Here is a 19,235-nt window from a genome sequence, read left to right on the forward strand (position 1 = left end):
TTTTGAATTTTCATAATCACAAAATATTAACATTTTAAGAGTTGGATATTTGAATATCTATATCCTTTGTTGTAAATATTAAATTTGGTCAAATTTATTACCACAATATTCATCTTCTTCTTTTTCTTAAACAGATTTAGTTTAAAATTAATTATACTAATGTTTAGATAATAGAGGAGGGTTCCAATGCCTCCATTTTTTCATACCTCATCATACCTCATATTTTATATTTTCATTTTCAAAGTCCAAATTGTCGATCCGAACCGTTCAACAAAATATTTATACTAAAATATGCATGGAGATGAAATTTTATATTTTTTAGAATTTTTTTGCTATTTTTAAAGATAGGTACAAAATCATTGTTTTTGAACCGTTCAAAAAACAGTGATTTTCTACCTATCTTAAAAAATAGTAAAAAAATGTCAAAAATTATAAAATTTCATCTCTAACCATTTTAGTATGGATATCACGTTGAACGGTTCGGATCGACAATTTAGGCTTTGAATATGAAGAAAATGAAGATATAAAATACAAGATATGATGAGGTATAAAAAAAAATGAGACATTGGAACCCTCCTCTAGATAATATGTCAGTTAGTTATATTAGTGGAGAATTGTTAAAGAAATAGCTAAAAGTTCATCAAATTTTGTTATCTCTTTTGGTTCTCGAATATCATAATAAATTATATTGTAGATAATTATGTCTTATTATAATCAATTATTTTAATCTTAATAAATTGGTATACATGTCTCTAACAGTGCTATATATATAATGTTATATGTATCCACAAGAGATTCAATGTTTCCAATTTTTCAACTACACATATTTCACCTAATCACCTAATTAATCACGTAATCACATCATTCCATCCAATCTCATTTCTAATATCATATTTCTCATTTGTGAAGAACTAAAATATAAATAGCTCAAAACTTAATTTGGTTTCTCATATCTTTGACAGATTAATTATTTATTGTCTCATTAAACTTAATTAGGGATTAAATTTTGGTGTTTTAATGATTTCCTCCAATTTCTTACTGTTTTTGATAAATTTTTTATAAACTTGCATTTTACCCAATTAAAATTAATGGTTTTAGTACTTATCACGTTATCTTCTTATAGTGTTATTGTTATGAATATATAGGTTTTTTAGTTCATGAGAATGGCAGATATTATTTAAAAATAATGGCAAAATGTGCATTCTAGAGTGTTAAATTAATGTGATATGCATGCATGCGAGAAGTGTGATAGTATATTCTTAATATTTTCCAGCCAATTCATATCACTAATCTTTACTACACTACTTATAGCATCTACATCTCTTAAACTATTAGAGTTTCTAATCTGATGTGGCAATTTCTAATTCAGTTTCAAATATGTGAGAGAGTTTCTTATTTAAAAAATATATAGTAAAGTTTCTTATATAAGAAACTGTTTATAAATTTCATGCTAATCAAATGATTGGCTCGAATTATCTCTCCTTTTTAATTTGTTGCTGACGTAGCTTAGTGGTTTGCTTTTACCCGAACGGGTATGACCCGTTTTACCCGACCCGTACCCGTTACCCGAGGTACCCGTACCCGTGCCCGGGTATAGGCGGGTAAACGGGTACACGGGTACGGGTTTGAGACGGACCGGACTCAATGATTCGGGAAAAAACCCGCCCAACCCGTACCCGTTTTACCCGTACCCGAAACCCGTCTACCCGCACCCGTTTTACCCGTACCCGCACCCGTTTACCCGACCTACTTTACCCTTTTACCCGTGTACTTTTACCCGTTTACCCATTACCCTTTACCCGTTTACCCGTTTTTTTTAAATTCAAAATTCAAAATTATTTTGCCGCCGAAAAAAATAATATTAAAAACAGAAAAAAAAAAACTAAAAAACAGTATTAAAAATAAAAATAAAATAAAAAATAACCGTACCCTACCCGCCCTACCCGACTACCCGTACCCGAGGTACCCGTTACCCGGGACGGGCACGGGTTTGAAACGGGTAGGGTACACTTTTTTAAAACCCTACCCGACCTACCCGTACCCGCCTACCCGACTACCCGCCCTACCCGTACCCGCCCTACCCGACTACCCGCCCTACCCGTACCCGAGGTACCCGTACCCTACCCGAATTCAATCCACTAACGTAGCTTAATAAAAACTCTAAAATTAATTTCAAAGATATGAGAGTTAGAAACTTTAGATACCTTATTTTCTAAAAAGCGATTAATAGTTATTTAGTTATTTAAAAACTCGGTTTCATGATGTAGATGCTCTTAGCTAAATCTTGCTGTCCAAGGCTTAAGGACTACATATCCGAAATTTTTTATTTAAAAAATAGATCTCTAATAAAATAATAAACTAATTTCACAAAATAGAAAGAATGTACATTATCCTAAAACTGAGTTTTTAGCAATGACTTTATCCAGAGTAACTTTTGGATTGAGTTTTTACAAATTGTCACAACTAATTTTTTAGAAAACAATATTTCACTCTATTATTAGCAGGCAGAAAGTCTCCTAAATATTTATGAGTAAAACTAGAGTGTGATGTGCTCATCAAGAGAAGATCTGCTTGGGTCCGATGCCCATTGGACCCAAAGTGGTTCCAATGGGTTCGCTAACCGTCGGATCTGCTTTAGGATTCGTGTATACGGATTTTAAAGCAGACGCGAAATTGCAGACGCGAATCCTAAAGCAGATCCGACGGTTAGCAAACCCATTGGAACCACTTTGGGTCCAATGGGCATCGGACCCAAGCTGCTTCCCATTAAGAGGGGTTGGTCAGCACACCTCTGAAAGGTTATCGGATTGACTTCGAACTATGAATCTAAACCGTTGAAATCCATATACTACATGAGTGATGCATGTACATGCAAAAATTTGTAAGTTTTGAATTTGTTTGCCACATGGTCAAGCGGTCAAAACAATAAATATTTTATAAGTTATTCTTTTAATTGTTTTATGTATTAATTTTTCATTATTGTTTTGACCACTTGACCATGTACTAAATAAATTTTAAAATTTTAAAATTTTGTATGCACATGCATTACTCACGAAGCACTTGGATTTTAACGGTTTGAATTCATAGTTTGAAGTCAATCCGATAACCTTTTAGAGGTGTGCTCACCAATCCCTCTTGGTAAGCACATCACACTCTAATTTTGTTCAATATTTATTACATTTACGGATGTGATTTATTAATTGAAAATAAATTTTTTAAAATTTTCTCAAAAAAATAAAATTTCTAAAAGACCCCACACTTGTGATAATTATAAACAAGCAGCAAAGCCATCTTTGAAAGCAACTTGATTGATTCTTTTTTTAAAAAAAATTCACTCTATAAGCACGAATAATATTTTAGGAGTAAAAACAACAAAGTGACGGAACTTATCTTTAGTCGTTTTATGCTCTCTGTGTGATTTTTAGTGTAATGATTGATTGAATTGCTTGCGAAAACTAAAAGTTGTTCCAGGTATAAATTTTTTGGAGATAAGTTACTCCATTTTAATACGCATACACATGTTTGTATTGCAATCAGAAATCACATGAAAAAGTAGACTGATACAAACAAAGGGTGGAGCCAAGACTTTAAATAGGTTGAGCAAAAAAATTTAGCAATGCATAATTTTGATAATTTTTTTGAATATTAAGTATTATTTTTTTTTATCATATCTTTGAGAATTTTTTTAGATTTCCGAAATTTCGCTCTTTTCTCTCTAAAGAAAGAAAAGGCGATTCAAATTCTAGTCCTCCTCCCTCCTTCCGCTTCTGCCACCTCTTCTAGATTTCATCCCCTTTACGACACGATAATACCTCGTCTCTGTGGTCTCTACATTCATGAATAGAGAGCAGGGTGAGAGAGAGGGAAGGGAGCAGAACAGAGCCGACCAGATTCGATGTGAGCACGAAGTTGTCGGAGCACGACAGCTGTCAGACGAGAGCAGATTCGATCGTGGAAAGAGGTGAAAAAAAGAAGATAATAGAGTGTTGATAAGTACAAATAGATAAAAGTAGTAGTTTAGAGGAATTGGTGAGAATAAAAAAAGTAGATCTAGAAATGATGATCATTTAATTTGTTGTAAGTACGTTTTTTTATCAATAAAATTGTTAGTAGACATTTAAAATTGTTAATTTAAAAAATATATTATTTTATAAAAATATAGAAATAGAATTATATTTTTGATATATATATTTTTTTAAATTTGTCCATGTATGAGAAATTGGTTAACTGGATCTGCTTATAAAAACATGGAAGTAATAGGACAAATCAGAAAAATGACCAAATACTATTATAATTCATTCCTTATTACTTCAATTAGGAATGTTTAGAGTTGATCACTTATTTATTAACTAGTGATTCACAATTCAGAGTTTATAATTCTGAATGAACTATCAAGTGATCTAAAATCAAATATAAGTTGATCAAATAACCATTATATGAAACAAAATTTAAATACAAACTATAGAGTGAGTCTATGGTATTATGCATATCACGGGTTAGTCCGTAATACAAACTAATATTTTCGTTTTAAAAATTCTAATGGTCAATCCGAACTGTTCAACATGATCTTCATATGAATATGTACTTACAGACTGAATTTTATATATTTTTAGAATTTTTTTACTATTTTTTAAAATAAGTAGAAAATCACTTGATCTGAAAATTCTGGATGCCTACAATTATATGGATTAGAGAGAAAATAATGAAAAAAAAGGGACCAAATCAAGTAATAACTATTGTGTAAAGAGAAAACAAGAGCATTCAAAGAGGAACTACTAAGAGTTGGTGTATGGAAGGATAGAAAGGATTGGGATAGTTTTTGTATTTTCAAAACAAAAAGTGCTAGAATTATTTGTTATTTGATAGAAAAAATACATTAAATTATTTTCAAAACTAATATGCCAGACTCGTATTATTCAAACTATAATATTGTTTCGTGTCAAATGTATATATCGTCGAATATTTAAGGATTCAAAAAGGAGAAAAGAATGTATATATAGAGTAAAGCTAGGGTGTAACATGCAAGTTCCATATGTAAATTGGATTTCTCACCAATATAAAAACTGTCAAAAAATACGGAAAAAAAATGAATAGAGAGGTAGGTTCTAGAAAAAAAAAATTAGAATATTTTTTCTTGCTCTTGATAATATACTAGAGAAGAGCTTAAAAAAATATTTTTGGTTAAATTTTGCCGAATGTCGCTAAGTTTTATATTATGTCACAAATTGTTACTCAAGTTTGATTTTTTTTTTAATATAACTATTTAATTTTTTATTTATCCTAATCAAATTACTCTATAATTTTTTTAGTTCAAAATACTAACAAAATATAAAGTGATATGGTGATAAATGACTGTTAAAAAGTAATGGGATGACATAATTAGAACAAATAAAATATTCAATAATTACATACAGATAAGTGATAAATTCATAACAAATGACCCGTGATTTTTACTTTTACCCATTTAAATAAATATTTTATTAAAAATAACCAGATTTTAGAAAAATTTATAAAAATGCTCAAACCGTACAGAATATTTACAGTTCGAATTCACAATTCAAACCGTAAATAATATTTACGGTTTGAATTAAGAATTCGAACAGTAAATATTATTTACGGTTCTAATAATGAAATAGCACAAGAACACATGGTGGGCTGTTATTTGTCTACCCTGTCCTCAGGCTCCTCAGGTAAAACTGAGTCACTGACGAATGAGACCCACACCAACTAATTGAGAAATCCTCCATTTGGTCAACCCTATTGTGGTTTTATTAATTAATTAGCATTCTTTTCTGAGAACATCATGCATCTCTTTCCTCCTTTATATTCCTCAATCAGTCCAACCTGACATCAAAATACCTTCAAATTAAAAAAAAAACAACTCTCCCTCTTCTTTTCTCTATCACTCTCCATGGACACCAATATCAACTCCACTAATGGCAATGGCAAGGCAGCCACCGACGGCACGGTGAGCCATCCCCCTGCGACATTGTTCCACCCAATCTCCCCGGTTCCACTGACCTCAGCATTTGAATCCACCCTCGGCCGCCATGTCGCACGCCGATTGGTCCAGGTAGGGGTCAATGATGTCTTCTCTGTTCTCGGCGACTTCAACCTGACCTTGCTCGACCACCTCCTGGTCGAGCCCGGGCTGCGCCTGATCGGCTGTTGCAACAAACTGAATGCTGGATATGCCGCTGATGGCTACGCGAGGTCTCGCGGTGTTGGCGCCTGTGTTATCACCTTCACCGTTGGTGGGCTCAGTGTGTTGAATGCCATCGCCGGTGCTTATAGTGAGAACCTTCCATTGATTTGCATAGTAGGTGGGCCCAACTCGAACTAAGAATAATATTTACGGTTCGGAGGTAGGCAAGAGGGGAAGCGGCTGTGATATCATTGAATTAGAACCGTAAATAATATTTACAATTTGAATTCTTAATTCGAACCGTAAATAATATTTACGGTTTGAATTGTGACTTCGAACCGTAAATATTATTTACGGTTCGAATTAAGAATTCAAACCGTAAATATTATTTACGGTTTGGATAGAAATAAAATTTTGTCGTGATTTTGGTTATTTATAATAAAATAATTTATTTTTTGGGTAAAAATAAAAATCTCGGACAAATGACATAGTTCAGCAACATTTGACAAAATTTATCTATAATTTTATTTCATAAAAAAAGTTACCAGATGAATTTAATAGAAAAAAATATCAAATGCTTGAACATCGAACTTGTAAAATGAAAATCCGAACAGATTAGCCGTTATGAATTCAAGTCTTCCAGAGTTTAGATCGGAACAAATTTTTCTTATTTTGGTCGGATTTCAAATAAATTTCTGTCCTTAACCAAAGACGGAATATTTTTTTTTGTGGATCGAATTTTTTGTCTCTCTACCGGCGTCAAAATAAGAAAACTATATCGAAAAAATGTCCAAAAATAGATGGTTTTTATTCTAAAAATAAAATTAATTTGAAATAAAATATTATAACAAAATAAAAAGAAAGTCGTTAAGATTTTGCCTAGATTGGATTAAAGATTTCTACAGAGTAGTTTTAGCTTCATACAGAGCACGGACTATACAATTAAAACAACGATGCATCTCGTTCGTACGCTGCACGAATCTAAAACAACTCTGTTAAAATCTTTACCCTTATTTTTAACAAGTCAACATCCTCTTGATATAGATCCAGACCGTCTGATTAGAATTCAGGCCATGAAGATTTACATCTAACGGTCCAGATATAAACTAAAATTTGAGTTAACACGGAGGATATATACAGAGTAGCTTTAGCTTGCTACAGAGCATGGACTACACAATTAAAACAGCGATGCATCTAGTTCGTACACTGCATGAAGCCAAAACAACTCTGTTAAAATCTTTACCCTTATTTTTTATGAGTCCGCTCCTCTTCATTCAAGCACCGTTCGAGTTTAGATCCAGACCGTCTAATCAGAATTCAGGTCATGAAGATTTACATCTAACGGTCTATATATAAACACAAAATTTGAGGTAACACAGAGGATAGGATTTTCTATTTTGATAATAGTGATATTGTTAGGGGTATGGAGAGCATATGAACTCGACCGCTCGAGCAAGGCCTCTCCGGCTCTCCTTCTCCAACCGCGATTCAATTCCAAACCCTAACCCTAACACGAAACCTAGCCTCTCAATTCGCTCTCGCTTTCTCATACATGGCGCGGCGCGATTATGACGAAGATGACGACGGCGTGGAGGAGGAAGAGGACCAGGAAGACGTGTACGAGGAGGAATTAGACGACGAAATAGATGAGGAGGAGGATGAAGTGGAGGAAAGAGGGAGAAAAAGTGGGCGAGGTGGGAAGGGGGGCAAGGCGTCGTCTAGCGGTGGAAAGAAAAGGGCACGATCTGATTTCATCGATGACACAGCAATAGAGGATGACGAAGAAGAAGAGGAGGAGGACGACGATGACGAGGATTATGGCGGTGGCGGCGGCGGCCGTAGCAGCCAAAAGAAGAAGAAGCCGCGTGGGTCACAGTTTTTTGAATTGGAGGCGGAGGTTGATGAAGACGAGGAGGAAGAAGAGGAGGACGAAGGAGAAGATGGTAAAGAAACAATCTTTTTTAATCTAATATTTGTTCTTTTTAATTTCACTGTTTAGATTCAAAGACAACCTCTTTGGGCCATAAAGATCACGAAATATAATGTAGAACTTCAGTTGTAATGCTAGAAAAAACCAATATATGACAGGCTTCATAGATGAGGGGGCAGACCTAGGGGAAGAGCCGGATCGACATCGGATGCGTCGACCAGCTTTTATTGAAGAGGAACATGAAGAGGATGTGGATGAGATCGAGCGCAAGGTTAAGGAACGCTATGCCAGGTCCAACCGCATGGAGTATGCCGAGGATGCTACTGACGTCGAACAGCAGGCTCTCCTCCCCTCTGTCAAGGATCCCAAGCTATGGATGGTCAAATGTGCTGTGAGTTTCCAATCCCACCTTGCTAGAATTTTTCTGTTATATAAACAATTATCTATATTTTTAATTGATTTTTTGGTTTAATTATGGATTTAGATCGGCCACGAGCGTGAGGTGGCGATATGCCTGATGCAGAAGTACATAGACAGGGGAGACCTCCAGATCAGGTCAGTTGTCGCCCTGGACCATTTGAAGAACTACATCTATGTGGAAGCTGAGAAAGAAGCTCATGTCAAAGAGGTTTGCTTGTAGTTCCAGTTTCCTCCTTTCTTAGAGTTTAGTTTGCCTCATCAATTCCTAATTGGCTTGCTTAATTTTAGGCTTGCAAGGGTTTACGTAATATCTATTCTTCAGCCAAGATCATGCTTGTCCCAATCAAGGAAATGACTGATGTTCTATCAGTTGAGAGTAAGGTTGTTGATCTTGCAATTGATGCTTGGGTCAGAATGAAATTGGGAATTTACAAAGGAGACCTTGCTAAGGTACTTTTCTCAGACTTTTGCTTATTTTTTTTAGTTATTCTTTTTGATGGCTCTGCTCATGCTTTTCTGACCTGACACTTTTTGATGTGTGGTACAGGTGGTTGATGTTGATAATGTACGCCAAAGGGTTACCGTCAAGCTTATCCCTAGGGTTGACTTGCAAATGATTGCTAATAAGCTTGTAAGTCTCTCCCCTACTCCCAATCCTAACTTTTTCAGGCAATTAACCTCAAAGTTTGTTGACCTGGTTGCAAAGTGCTTATTTTGTTGTTTTGGGTATTGCAAGCGTCTGATGTCTATAGTGTTTTGTTATGTTGGTTTCAGCATTAAAAATAACAAAGATATCGTAAATGAACTCATATGTGTTATTGTTAATATTGAACAGCAAAATGCGGAGATCCCAAAAAAGAAGACATTTGTACCTCCACCGAGATTCTTTAACAAAGAGGAAGCTAGGTATTTGACCAATTTTCTTAGAATGTTTTCTTATCCGATGTTGGGATAAGATGAAAATACCACAATCCTTTTGCTGTTTTACTTTAGTGAAGTTTCTTTTCTTATGGCTTGTTTCTCAAATGGATTGCAATCAGGGAATTGAAGCTCAGAGTAGAACGCAGAAGAGGAGAGTCTGGTGAAATATTTGATTGTGTTGAAGGGTTGATGTTCAAAGACGGATTCCTGTACAAGACAGTGTCAATGAAATCTATTAGTGCTAACAACATCCAGCCGACATTTGATGAATTGGAGAAGTTCAGGAAACCTGGTGAAGATACCAGTGGAGACCTTGCTAGCTTGTCAACTCTGTTTGCAAACAGAAAGAAAGGCCACTTCTTGAAGGGTGATGCAGTTATTGTGGTCCGCGGAGATCTGAAAAATTTGGAGGGTTGGGTTGAGAAAGTGGAAGAGGGCACTGTCCATATTAAGCCAAAAATGCCTGGCCTTCCGGTAATAGTTTGTCTTTACTACTGAGTTTGCCTGTGACATTTGGATTTGATTTATGCTCCTTCAATGTTAGTCTTTGGATTCAGGAACCTTCAGACCCAACTTGTCATCCTGAGATGTTAATATCTGTTGTTTACTGTTTCAGACAGAGGCAAACTATCTTATTGCGCATCACAAATTTTGACACCATTTAAGGTGTTAGTGGATCTGGTAGACAACTACATCCAGAATGGCTCTGATATGTTGTTATCTAACAAAATCATTTTTTTTTTATATATCCAGAAAACACTTGCTTTTAATGAAAAGGAGCTGTGCAAGTTTTTTAAGCCTGGGGACCATGTGAAAGTGGTGTCTGGTGTTCAGGAGGGCGCGACTGGTATGGTTGTCAAGGTGGAAGGTCATGTTCTGATTATATTGTCTGATACTACAAAAGAACATGTAAGCCATCAAATTTTCTAATTTCACTTTTGTTTGGAGTGCTTATGAAATAAGATCTTCAATTATTCTTTACTTCCTCTGTTGCAGATCCGCGTGTTTGCAGATCATGTTGTGGAGAGCTCAGAGATTACAACAGGCATTACTCGAATTGGAGATTATGAATTGCATGATCTTGTGTTACTAGAGTAAGAGTTTTGTCTCATGTTCATGATATAAAAAGCATTTCATGTATTTTTATTGATAAATGTGGCTTTATTGTTACGTGTGCAGCAATTTGTCATTCGGGGTTATCATCAGGGTGGAGAGCGAAGCTTTCCAGGCAAGTAGAATTTGAATTCCTTTCTTTTACTGTAGCCTTTTCAATGTTGTGAACCATTTTTGAGTAGCTAAATCTGTTTAACATGTCTGATAGGTTCTGAAAGGGGTACCTGACCGACCAGAGGTAGTTCTTGTGAAGCTGAGAGAGATTAAGAACAAAATTGAGAGGCGGACCAGTGCCAATGATCGCTCTAAAAACATTGTCTCAACCAAGGATATTGTTAGGGTCATTGAAGGGCCCCTCAAGGTAGGCATTATGTTAATTTTCTTATAGTCAAGTCAATAACATGTGAAGCTTCCTTCAGCAGTTGTGCTTGTTTGTAAATAACCTCTTTTCCTTTAAATCAGGGGAAGCAAGGGCCGGTGGAACACATTCACAGGGGTATATTATTCATACATGATCGACACCACCTTGAGCATGCAGGCTTCATTTGTGCAAAAGCTCAGTCTTGTGTGCTTGTCGGCGGATCTAATCGTTCGAATGTATGTTCAATGAGTTCATGTTTCCCTAAATTAGCAAACATTTAACAAAATCCGCCCCTCTCTCTCTCACACACACACACACACACTCGGACATAACAAGCCAGCAGTTGAAAGTAGCATTTGTCTTAATTGTCTGCCCTGTATAATCAAGTCTGGTTGGCATCATTGCAGGGTGGTGATGAATTGGGTTCAAGATTTGGAGCCTTAAGATCGTCCACCGCTTTCCAGTCCCAAGGAGGGCTACCCCCTAGAGGACCTGCTTCTAATTGTAATTTTTTCTTCACATTAAAAAATAAGCATTATATTTTTGGCTATATTACATGTATGAATACATTTTATGTTGTGTTACAGTTGGTGGTGGGAGATTTGGAGGTGGTGGGAGGTTTGGAGGTGGTGGAAGGGGGCATGGAAATGAGTTGGTGGGTAAATCTGTAAGAATAAAAGCTGGCCCCTTCAAAGGATACAAAGGGCGTGTTACTGAGGTTAAGGGCATAACAGTACGTGTAGAACTGGACTCTCAAATGAAGAATGTCACTGGTATTACACTCTCTCTTGCTCGCTCTCTCCCTCCCTCCTTATGTGGAAATACTCGTTTTCATTAATATACAACATAATATGCACAGTAAAAAGGGACGACATCACGGATGCAGTCACCAGGGCAACAAGTACTCCTTTTCGGTTAGTAACTTATATAAATATGTTTATGTATTTGGTATGGAAGACTGTCACTGCGGCTTGAATTTAGTGATTGCAATGTGTTTAAATCAGGGAACCAAGATACTCGCTTGGGGGTGAAACACCGATCCATCCATCAAGGACACCTCTTCATCCTTTCCAAACACCTATGCGCGACCTCCAAACACCTATGCGCGACCCCGGAGGTTTGCGATTCTCAATTATTACATTCCTGTTTTGTTGGATATTCTCTATGTTAGTTGTTTGGACTTCTGGACAGGAAGTGTAGTTATATATTGTGTTTACTTCTCTTCCTCTTGTATTGGTGCAGCAACACCAATTCACGATGGTATGCGAACACCTATGCGGAACCGGTATCCTATGAGCCCTGCAAGGTTGGCCTACCTATTTTTATTTTTATTTTTCCACTTTTCCTTTTTTATGTGAGAAAATTAACAGTGCATAAATGATGTTAAATTTCAGGGACACATGGGAAGATGCAAACCCTGCTACTTGGGGAAGCAGTCCAGCATACCATGTATGCTATTGCACTTCACTAGATTCAAATCTTTATCTTATTTTATTGATTATAGATTGTCAGTTGGAAAGAAAATAAGATATTACAGACTATAATTCAATCTATCGTACTCCATTGATTCATTTCAGCCGGGGACTCCACCAGCAAGGCCATATGAGGCTCCTACTCCTGGCTCAGGCTGGACCAATACTCCAGGTAGTAGTTATAATGATGCTCCAACTCCAAGGGACAGCTATGGTAATCAACTAGTTCTTGACTTGCTTTAACTGATGTAAATTATAGCTTTGTAAACTGGTTAACAAATGAAATACCTGACCGACTTTGCTATTCATGTTCAGCCAATGCTCCAAGCCCTTATGTCCCCTCAACGCCTGTGGGCCAGCCGATGACCCCAAGCTCTGCTTCTTATTTACCGGGGACTCCTGGTCAACCGATGACCCCTGGAAATGTTGGAATGGATGTCATGTCTCCAATGGGAGGTTTGTCACTTCTCATTGCATTGCTTTCTTTTTTATAGTGGGTAAAATGATGTTCGTCCAATGAACCTTTCTTGTCATACTCAGAAACAGATAGTCTGACAGTTATGCTGAGCATGTTTCCCAACTTTTTGAGTTCAAATAGAAATGAGAATTTATACCACTGTATCACACAAACCAGGTGTGGATCAAGGAGTACCATTTCCATTAGTCCTTCCTGATTGAAAAGTCAAGGATAAAATGGATGATACCCTTTTTAGTATGTCATACATTGAATAAGCTACTGATTTCTAAGCCCTGTCTTGGTCCACTCTTGCGAGCCAAGTCCGCTGTAGGTCACTTTATGATTTGGTGGTGAAGGGCGATGCATTGCTGGTGTAAATGTTATCCAGTTAGCAGCTGTTTTGTTATGGAACTTGTGCTAAATTTGGTATTTTTATTTAGGAGGTGAAGGCGACTTGGTTTGGTGTGTGCCAGATGTGCTAGTGAATGTTGTAAGGCCTGGAGAGGATCCTTGTCTTGGTGTTATTCGGGAGGTCTTACCGGTATGTTAGATCTCCTCTAGAAAGCATGATATAATTGAATTTACCATGCTGTTGTACAATTCTAACATGGCAAAATATTCATTATTTATCTGGCAGGATGGGTCCTACCGGGTTGCGATGGGGGCATCTGGGAGTGGAGATGTCTATAATGTTGCACAGACAGATGTGGAGGTAATCCGTCCCAAGAAGTCTGAGAAGATAAAGGTCATGAATGGCGCTTTACGTGGATCCACTGGTAAGCTTATTGGAGTTGACGGCTCTGATGGTATTGTGAAGCTTGATGGTTCGTTTGATGTCAAGATATTGGATATGAATCTCCTGGCCAAGATGGTGGCTTGAAACAAAGAGAGCACAACAGGGTTCTGTGCTTTCTCAAATACGTTCCGGGCCGAGATGATAAAGTTTGGATGCCAAATTTCTTGATTTATTGTATGTGGCAGTGTTTGCGTGGGGCTGAATCGAAAGTGCCCATGTAATATTCAATGGGAAGGTATAGTGTAAATAGGTTTTGCTGTGTTTCTGTTCTAGGCAATATTCTATTGTATTAAGAGGATAAATAGGTGCAGACAAGGCCTGTAACAATTTTTCTGTTTAGAGGAATCTTGACATTCTGGTTCGTTTGTGTTGCACTCAGCAGATAGTAATGGGTGAGGCATTGTGCAATAGCAAGTTATTGAGCTTAAGGCTAAGTGAGAAAGTTCTTACCTCATTTCGACTTGTGCATTTAGCAAGTGCCCTGATAATTAGGACCATGCTTATGGTAAGATGTGTATGTGTATCTTAATCCTCTCTTGTCGCTGTCATACCAAAATCATGGGAACATGCACCTATGGAAAGTGGATTGTTTCCAATTGTGCATGTCTTTGAAAATGAACACATTTACTACCTTGTGACATTGATTTATAGTTTTATACGTATGGAGGTTAGTTCGAGGAGTTCGGCTCTAGTGCGGTACCCTACCATGAATAACGAGATTTTCACCGTCCGTTTTAATGTTGCACGACTCTCAAAGCCGATCATATATTTCAAATAGATATCAAAATAATTTTGACTCGGCTAGAAGTTGTTCCATCTCCTACGGTACCGCAGGATGCTAAACCCTAAAGGGTCCGAATGTAACCCAAATATTTTGAGTTTGGATCCGAACCGTCTGCGCAGAATTCGTGCCAGAGCAGATCGGACAGTCGGATCCAAACTCAAAATTTGGATTACTTCGGGATCCGAATTCAGTTGAGAACTTGTGTCGTCTTTGGTCGGGCCCAATTTCCCGAGTCCGTGTCCCCCAGGTACCTGAGGTACTATTTGAAAAAGCGAACGGCCCAGATTAATTCCATCTAAATCAAATTCAATCCGAACCTGTTGTGACTGTAGGGGTCTGCTTTAAGATTTGTGCCAAGCTAAAAGAACGGTCCGGAATTTCCTCTTTCACCTCAGGTACCTGGGGTGGGGTACGGATTCCAATTTCCCTCGATCCAGTATCAGTCCCAATTTACCAGATTTTAGGAAATGGAGAGGGAACTGATTCCTCCGCCTCACCTCGTCTGTCTCTCCAGTTCTTCTCTCTTCTCCATTCCTTCGCGTACCCCACCAAATAAACTTGAGAAGCACTGAGCACAGACCAGCGCCGCGCAAAGATCGGCAACCGTATCAAAAGGGATCGAATCAAGATGGAAGATGAAGGATTGCATAATGCAAAAGAGAAGAGGCTCAAACGGAAGGAGGTAGCAGCCCCGTTTTTTTTTTTTTTTTTTAATTATCTCATCTCTAATTGTTTGTTTCTGGTAATGATGCAAAATGGGTTAATGAAACCTTGCTACTGCATGAAAAATGTTCAGTAGCTAGTTTATGTGTGTGGCTGAAGCTTATCAGGGCAATACCAGCAGGTTTTTTTTAGAAAATTTATAAAGGGTGTTATAGTGATTCAGTCCTTGGTAACTTTTAGAGTGATATAGTTGTGGGCTGTATAGCACTTTTTAGCACTTCAGACTAACATAGTCTTATTATTTGTGCTGTTTGTGATGATTTTTTTGTTAGGTATTGGAGAAGAAAAAGGCTATTGATGAAATTATTAGAAAGGCTACATCAGTACAAGACCATCTGACTTCCTTTCTCCCCTTCTGTCAGTACGATAGAAATGGTAATGTAAGCAAGCTTTTCAGAACATTTTATATATTCTGGGGATATCTCGATTGCTTTTAGCTTTAGAATGTATTTTAATATCTGTGTCATGTTACTAATTTCTTCATAAATTAGGTCTTTCTGTCCACCTGGAATCTGGAAATGGGGACCATCTCTCTTTCCCTACAAAGAAATATATTCAAAGTCTTTTAAAGGTAAAATTGTTTTTAGTGCTTGACATGTAATTTTGACTATTTTGGTTATGCCTTTAATGGAATTACTTTGGAATTTAACTTTGAATCAATGTTCCAATTACTTTTTAAGGATGCATGATACAATTTCTCATAAAACCTCTCATGTATCCACATTATTGACAAGTACTTGAAAACAATGTTAGGTGAATATGGAAAGATATTATGGTCTAGAATGGCCCACAGAAGAGAAAGTGAAGAGGAGAGAAATGGTTGTGCCAGAAGCCCGGTACATATTTGTTCGGCAATCCAATACTAATGCGACAATTGCTGGAGTTAACAAACCAGAAGATGGATCGGATGATGGTGGCCTGATGGATGGTCAAGATCGACTTGTGGGGTTTGTACATTACCGGTTTGTGGTTGAAGAGGATGTGCCGGTGGCTTATGTGTATGAGCTGCAGCTCGAGTCATGTGCACAGGGGAAGGGTTTAGCCAAATTCCTGATGCAACTAGTTGAGCTTATTGCTCGCAAGGTTGTTCTTTTATTTTGTTTTCTCATTTATCTCTGGTTCTCTCTGAATTGCGTGAATGCCCTCCACATTTGACATTGTTTCCTTTTACCTGACAAACACAATTGTATAGAAAGTATTTGCAAATTTGTCTACATCTTAATATTGTAACCTGTCATAAGTGTTGCTATCCCTGCATTCTGTTTGTTGTAGTTGTACAATCTCCCCAAATAATATCATATATTGATGTAGAAAAAATGACTATACGATTACAAACAATGTAAATATCATCTTTTTATTCCAAAAACTTGACATGTAGTTTTGAATTTTGCAGAACATGATGGGAGCTGTCGTGCTAACAGTTCAAAAAGCAAATGAAAATGCCATGAGTTTCTATACTAATAAATTGAGGTAAGCCAGTCGAACTTTTGACTTGTGCCTTCAGTGTCCGGTACCGTACCACACTATTGTGCCTGATTAATATCTCAGCATGCATATATCTTTTTGAGTGTTAAGTAGATTTATCAGGCTGTATGTATGATTGTGCCACTGTTTAATTGATGCTCTACAGTTTGTTTGGCTCAACCGTAACATTTGTATTGCAGATATGCCACTCTTTAAATCAATCTATTTCTTTTATAAATTAATGGACTCAACTGTGACATTTGTATTGCAGATATGTCATATCAAGTATTTCACCATCACGTGTGGACCCATTGGTACTAATACCACTACTTTTCTTTAGTTTTATTCTTTTAAAATTGAAAATAGAATTTTCCTAGTGTGTTATGGGTAGTGCTTGTAATGCTGTAAAATCACACTTTTTAAAATTCCGAAGTTTTAATCTAAGCCGCTTATTGTGATTTAAAAATAAAATCTGGTATGAGATGCAGTTTTCAAAATTTTCAAAATAATTGTTATGTTGATCAGAACTGTTCAGTTCAGAACCGACTTTTTGGCACAAATCTAATCAACAGGAAAACAATATCAAAATTGCACCTTGTATCATTTGTGTTTAGACAGAACAACATGCTTATCTGTCAAATTTCAGAAATTGTGATGTTCTACCATTAGCATGCATCACTAACGATTCTCTAGAGAAGTTTCCTCGGAAGTAGATGTGCAAGTTGTGTTTTTTTATTTTATTTTATTTTGTTATTTCTTTTATGTTTTGCTTTTATCAGATTGGAGCTGAGAAAAGCTATGAGATTCTCTGCAAAACGTTTGACCCTGAAGCTACAAGCAAATTAGAGGTAAATAAGTCACGTTACCTTTTTATAATGCACAGATAATTTAATATTAAAACAAAGTTTTTTATACTTGTCGCTGGATTGCGGCTACACATAACCACAATTTCAGTTCTTTTATTTTGCTAATTAAATTTGTATAGGAATGAGATATCTCAGTTGCATAAGAACGGGAGGTCTTAGTTTAGGAGAGCAGAAACTACCTGAGAAAGCGCCCCGGAAAAGCAAAAAGATAGGTGGTGATTATTAGCAGATTATTGTTTTATTATTTTTTATTTTTATGATCTGTTAGTTATTATTTGTTGGTAAACAAGAAAGAAAGAGGAGATATTTAGATGAAGTGGTAAGATTAGTACTTTAAACAGTTTAGCTACCTTTTCAGGTTTTAAATGGAAAATTAAGTTAAAAAATTTCACAAAAAATTTCTTTATAGCCATAGCTGAATGCTATTATCATGAATAGTTCATAACCGTAATAGTTGACTGTTATGATAGATAATAATTTTTATCCAATTTTCTAATTTTTAGGTTAGGTCTAATGTGAAGTATTTTATTCTGTAATTTTAGAAAGTTAAAAAAAAAAAATCTTCTTAATTGAATTGCACCAATAAAGAAGGGAAACAAATGATTTTTAAAAGTCTGGTTCTAAGCTGAAATTTTTAAAAGTCTGTGTTGAGCTGCTGTCTCCTCTTTTATTCTAGCTACTCAATTTTAGGTACACTTTCATATTTTAATTGTTTCTATTTCTCTTATTCAGTAATTAGTTGGATTTTTCTTTATTTGAATTTAATAACGAACAGTTTTTAATTTCTCTTTCAAATTATGTCTTTTATAGATTTAAATTAGTTACTAATTTCACTTACAAATTCTGTCTTTTATGAAGGTTGAATTGTCAATTTTACAAGAAAGAAATCAATTGGGGAGAAACTTAACATGCACATATATGTTTATCTTTTTATATATTTTTCTAGTTTTATATTATTTTATTCAATACTAAGCAACATAGTAATATTCATTATTTACAATCTCAATCAGAACTGGGAAAACAATTACAGTCTGTTTTTATGAAAGATCAAAACAAGGTTTTCTACCGCAAGAATTAATATTTTTGCAAACACATACTATTGTTCGCCCTATCATGAATGAAATTACATTTTGCTCTTCAATCTTAATTTTCTAATTATGTTTGTAACCATGTCAACTTTTTTGAAATCACTTAGCCATTACATTCAATCTGATCACTTGAATTTACGAATTATTGAGAAATTTCATTTGTAACAGTGTAAATTCTAGAGGAACTATCTGTGGTAGTCTCGCATAATTATTAAGATTATTTGTAATATTATAATCGAACTAAAGTGTCAGTTAGATTAATACAAATCATCTCTTTTAATTGAAGAACCTTGCATGCATAAATTCAAGAAAAGTATAAAAAGAGACCATGCTAAAATTGAAGAAAGAAATGTATAAATTGATCAAAACAAATGAGGTTCCTGCTTTATGGCCATATCAAATTAACTCTTATCTTCTTTGTGATGTTAAGGAGCTACCATTTTGAAGTTGGGAACAACACTCACAAGTCACAACCCAATGTTGTAAGTGATATCTCATCCTTAATGTCTAAGTATCAAATATAAGTATCTTTCCATTTTCTGATTTCTATTGAAATCAGTGGATGTTAATTTACTACTCTAATATAATGAAATAGAAATTTCATACTTTAGTTTCTTCCAATCTCTTATATTTTTTTCATTAATTATTGGTTTTACCACTAACTCAATTTGTTTCAAAAAGAGTAATTGAGCAGT

At 35.8% G+C, this 19,235-nt stretch overlaps 2 protein-coding genes and 1 pseudogene across 2 annotated transcripts; all 3 read left to right on the plus strand.

Annotated features, from left to right (window-relative positions):
• The first annotated feature begins 5,911 nt into the window (after positions 1-5,911).
• On the plus strand, positions 5,912-6,343 carry LOC144563578 (pyruvate decarboxylase 2 pseudogene; annotated as a pseudogene).
• Positions 6,344-7,552: 1,209 nt separating this feature from the next.
• On the plus strand, positions 7,553-13,977 carry GTA2 (global transcription factor group A2). Its single transcript, XM_078312084.1, has 22 exons — positions 7,553-8,088; positions 8,234-8,466; positions 8,560-8,703; positions 8,784-8,945; positions 9,043-9,126; positions 9,331-9,401; positions 9,536-9,890; positions 10,170-10,325; positions 10,413-10,510; positions 10,596-10,644; positions 10,738-10,890; positions 10,992-11,126; positions 11,298-11,394; positions 11,478-11,663; positions 11,750-11,804; positions 11,895-12,007; positions 12,133-12,196; positions 12,285-12,339; positions 12,468-12,576; positions 12,678-12,818; positions 13,260-13,360; positions 13,457-13,977. The coding sequence occupies exons 1-22, from the start codon at positions 7,698-7,700 to the stop codon at positions 13,697-13,699; spliced, it is 3,195 nt and encodes a 1,064-aa protein (XP_078168210.1). The 5' UTR covers positions 7,553-7,697; the 3' UTR covers positions 13,700-13,977.
• Positions 13,978-14,828: 851 nt separating this feature from the next.
• Positions 14,829-18,052, plus strand: LOC144562794 (Acyl-CoA N-acyltransferases (NAT) superfamily protein). The gene is made up of 8 exons (XM_078312085.1): positions 14,829-15,081; positions 15,395-15,497; positions 15,614-15,693; positions 15,876-16,205; positions 16,516-16,592; positions 16,858-16,900; positions 17,366-17,434; positions 17,572-18,052. The coding sequence occupies exons 1-8, from the start codon at positions 15,028-15,030 to the stop codon at positions 17,575-17,577; spliced, it is 762 nt and encodes a 253-aa protein (XP_078168211.1). The 5' UTR covers positions 14,829-15,027; the 3' UTR covers positions 17,578-18,052.
• The last annotated feature ends 1,183 nt before the right edge of the window (positions 18,053-19,235 follow it).

The sequence above is a fragment of the Carex rostrata genome, chromosome 12 (assembly GCF_964058835.1).
Source record: "Carex rostrata chromosome 12, lpCarRost1.2, whole genome shotgun sequence".
NCBI lineage: Eukaryota > Viridiplantae > Streptophyta > Magnoliopsida > Poales > Cyperaceae > Carex > Carex rostrata.

Excerpts from the sequence above, each read along its gene's own strand:
- GTA2 (XM_078312084.1), top strand. The coding sequence starts at position 7,698 with ATGGCGCGGCGCGATTATGACGAAGATGACGACGGCGTGGAGGAGGAA. Across the intron at positions 9,127-9,330 it reads AAATGATTGCTAATAAGCTT|CAAAATGCGGAGATCCCAAA; the intron begins GTAAGTCTCTCC and ends AATATTGAACAG. Across the intron at positions 12,008-12,132 it reads ACCTATGCGCGACCCCGGAG|CAACACCAATTCACGATGGT; the intron begins GTTTGCGATTCT and ends GTATTGGTGCAG.
- LOC144562794 (XM_078312085.1), top strand. The coding sequence starts at position 15,028 with ATGGAAGATGAAGGATTGCATAATGCAAAAGAGAAGAGGCTCAAACGG. Across the intron at positions 15,498-15,613 it reads CTGTCAGTACGATAGAAATG|GTCTTTCTGTCCACCTGGAA; the intron begins GTAATGTAAGCA and ends TTCATAAATTAG. Across the intron at positions 16,593-16,857 it reads TTCTATACTAATAAATTGAG|ATATGTCATATCAAGTATTT; the intron begins GTAAGCCAGTCG and ends TTTGTATTGCAG.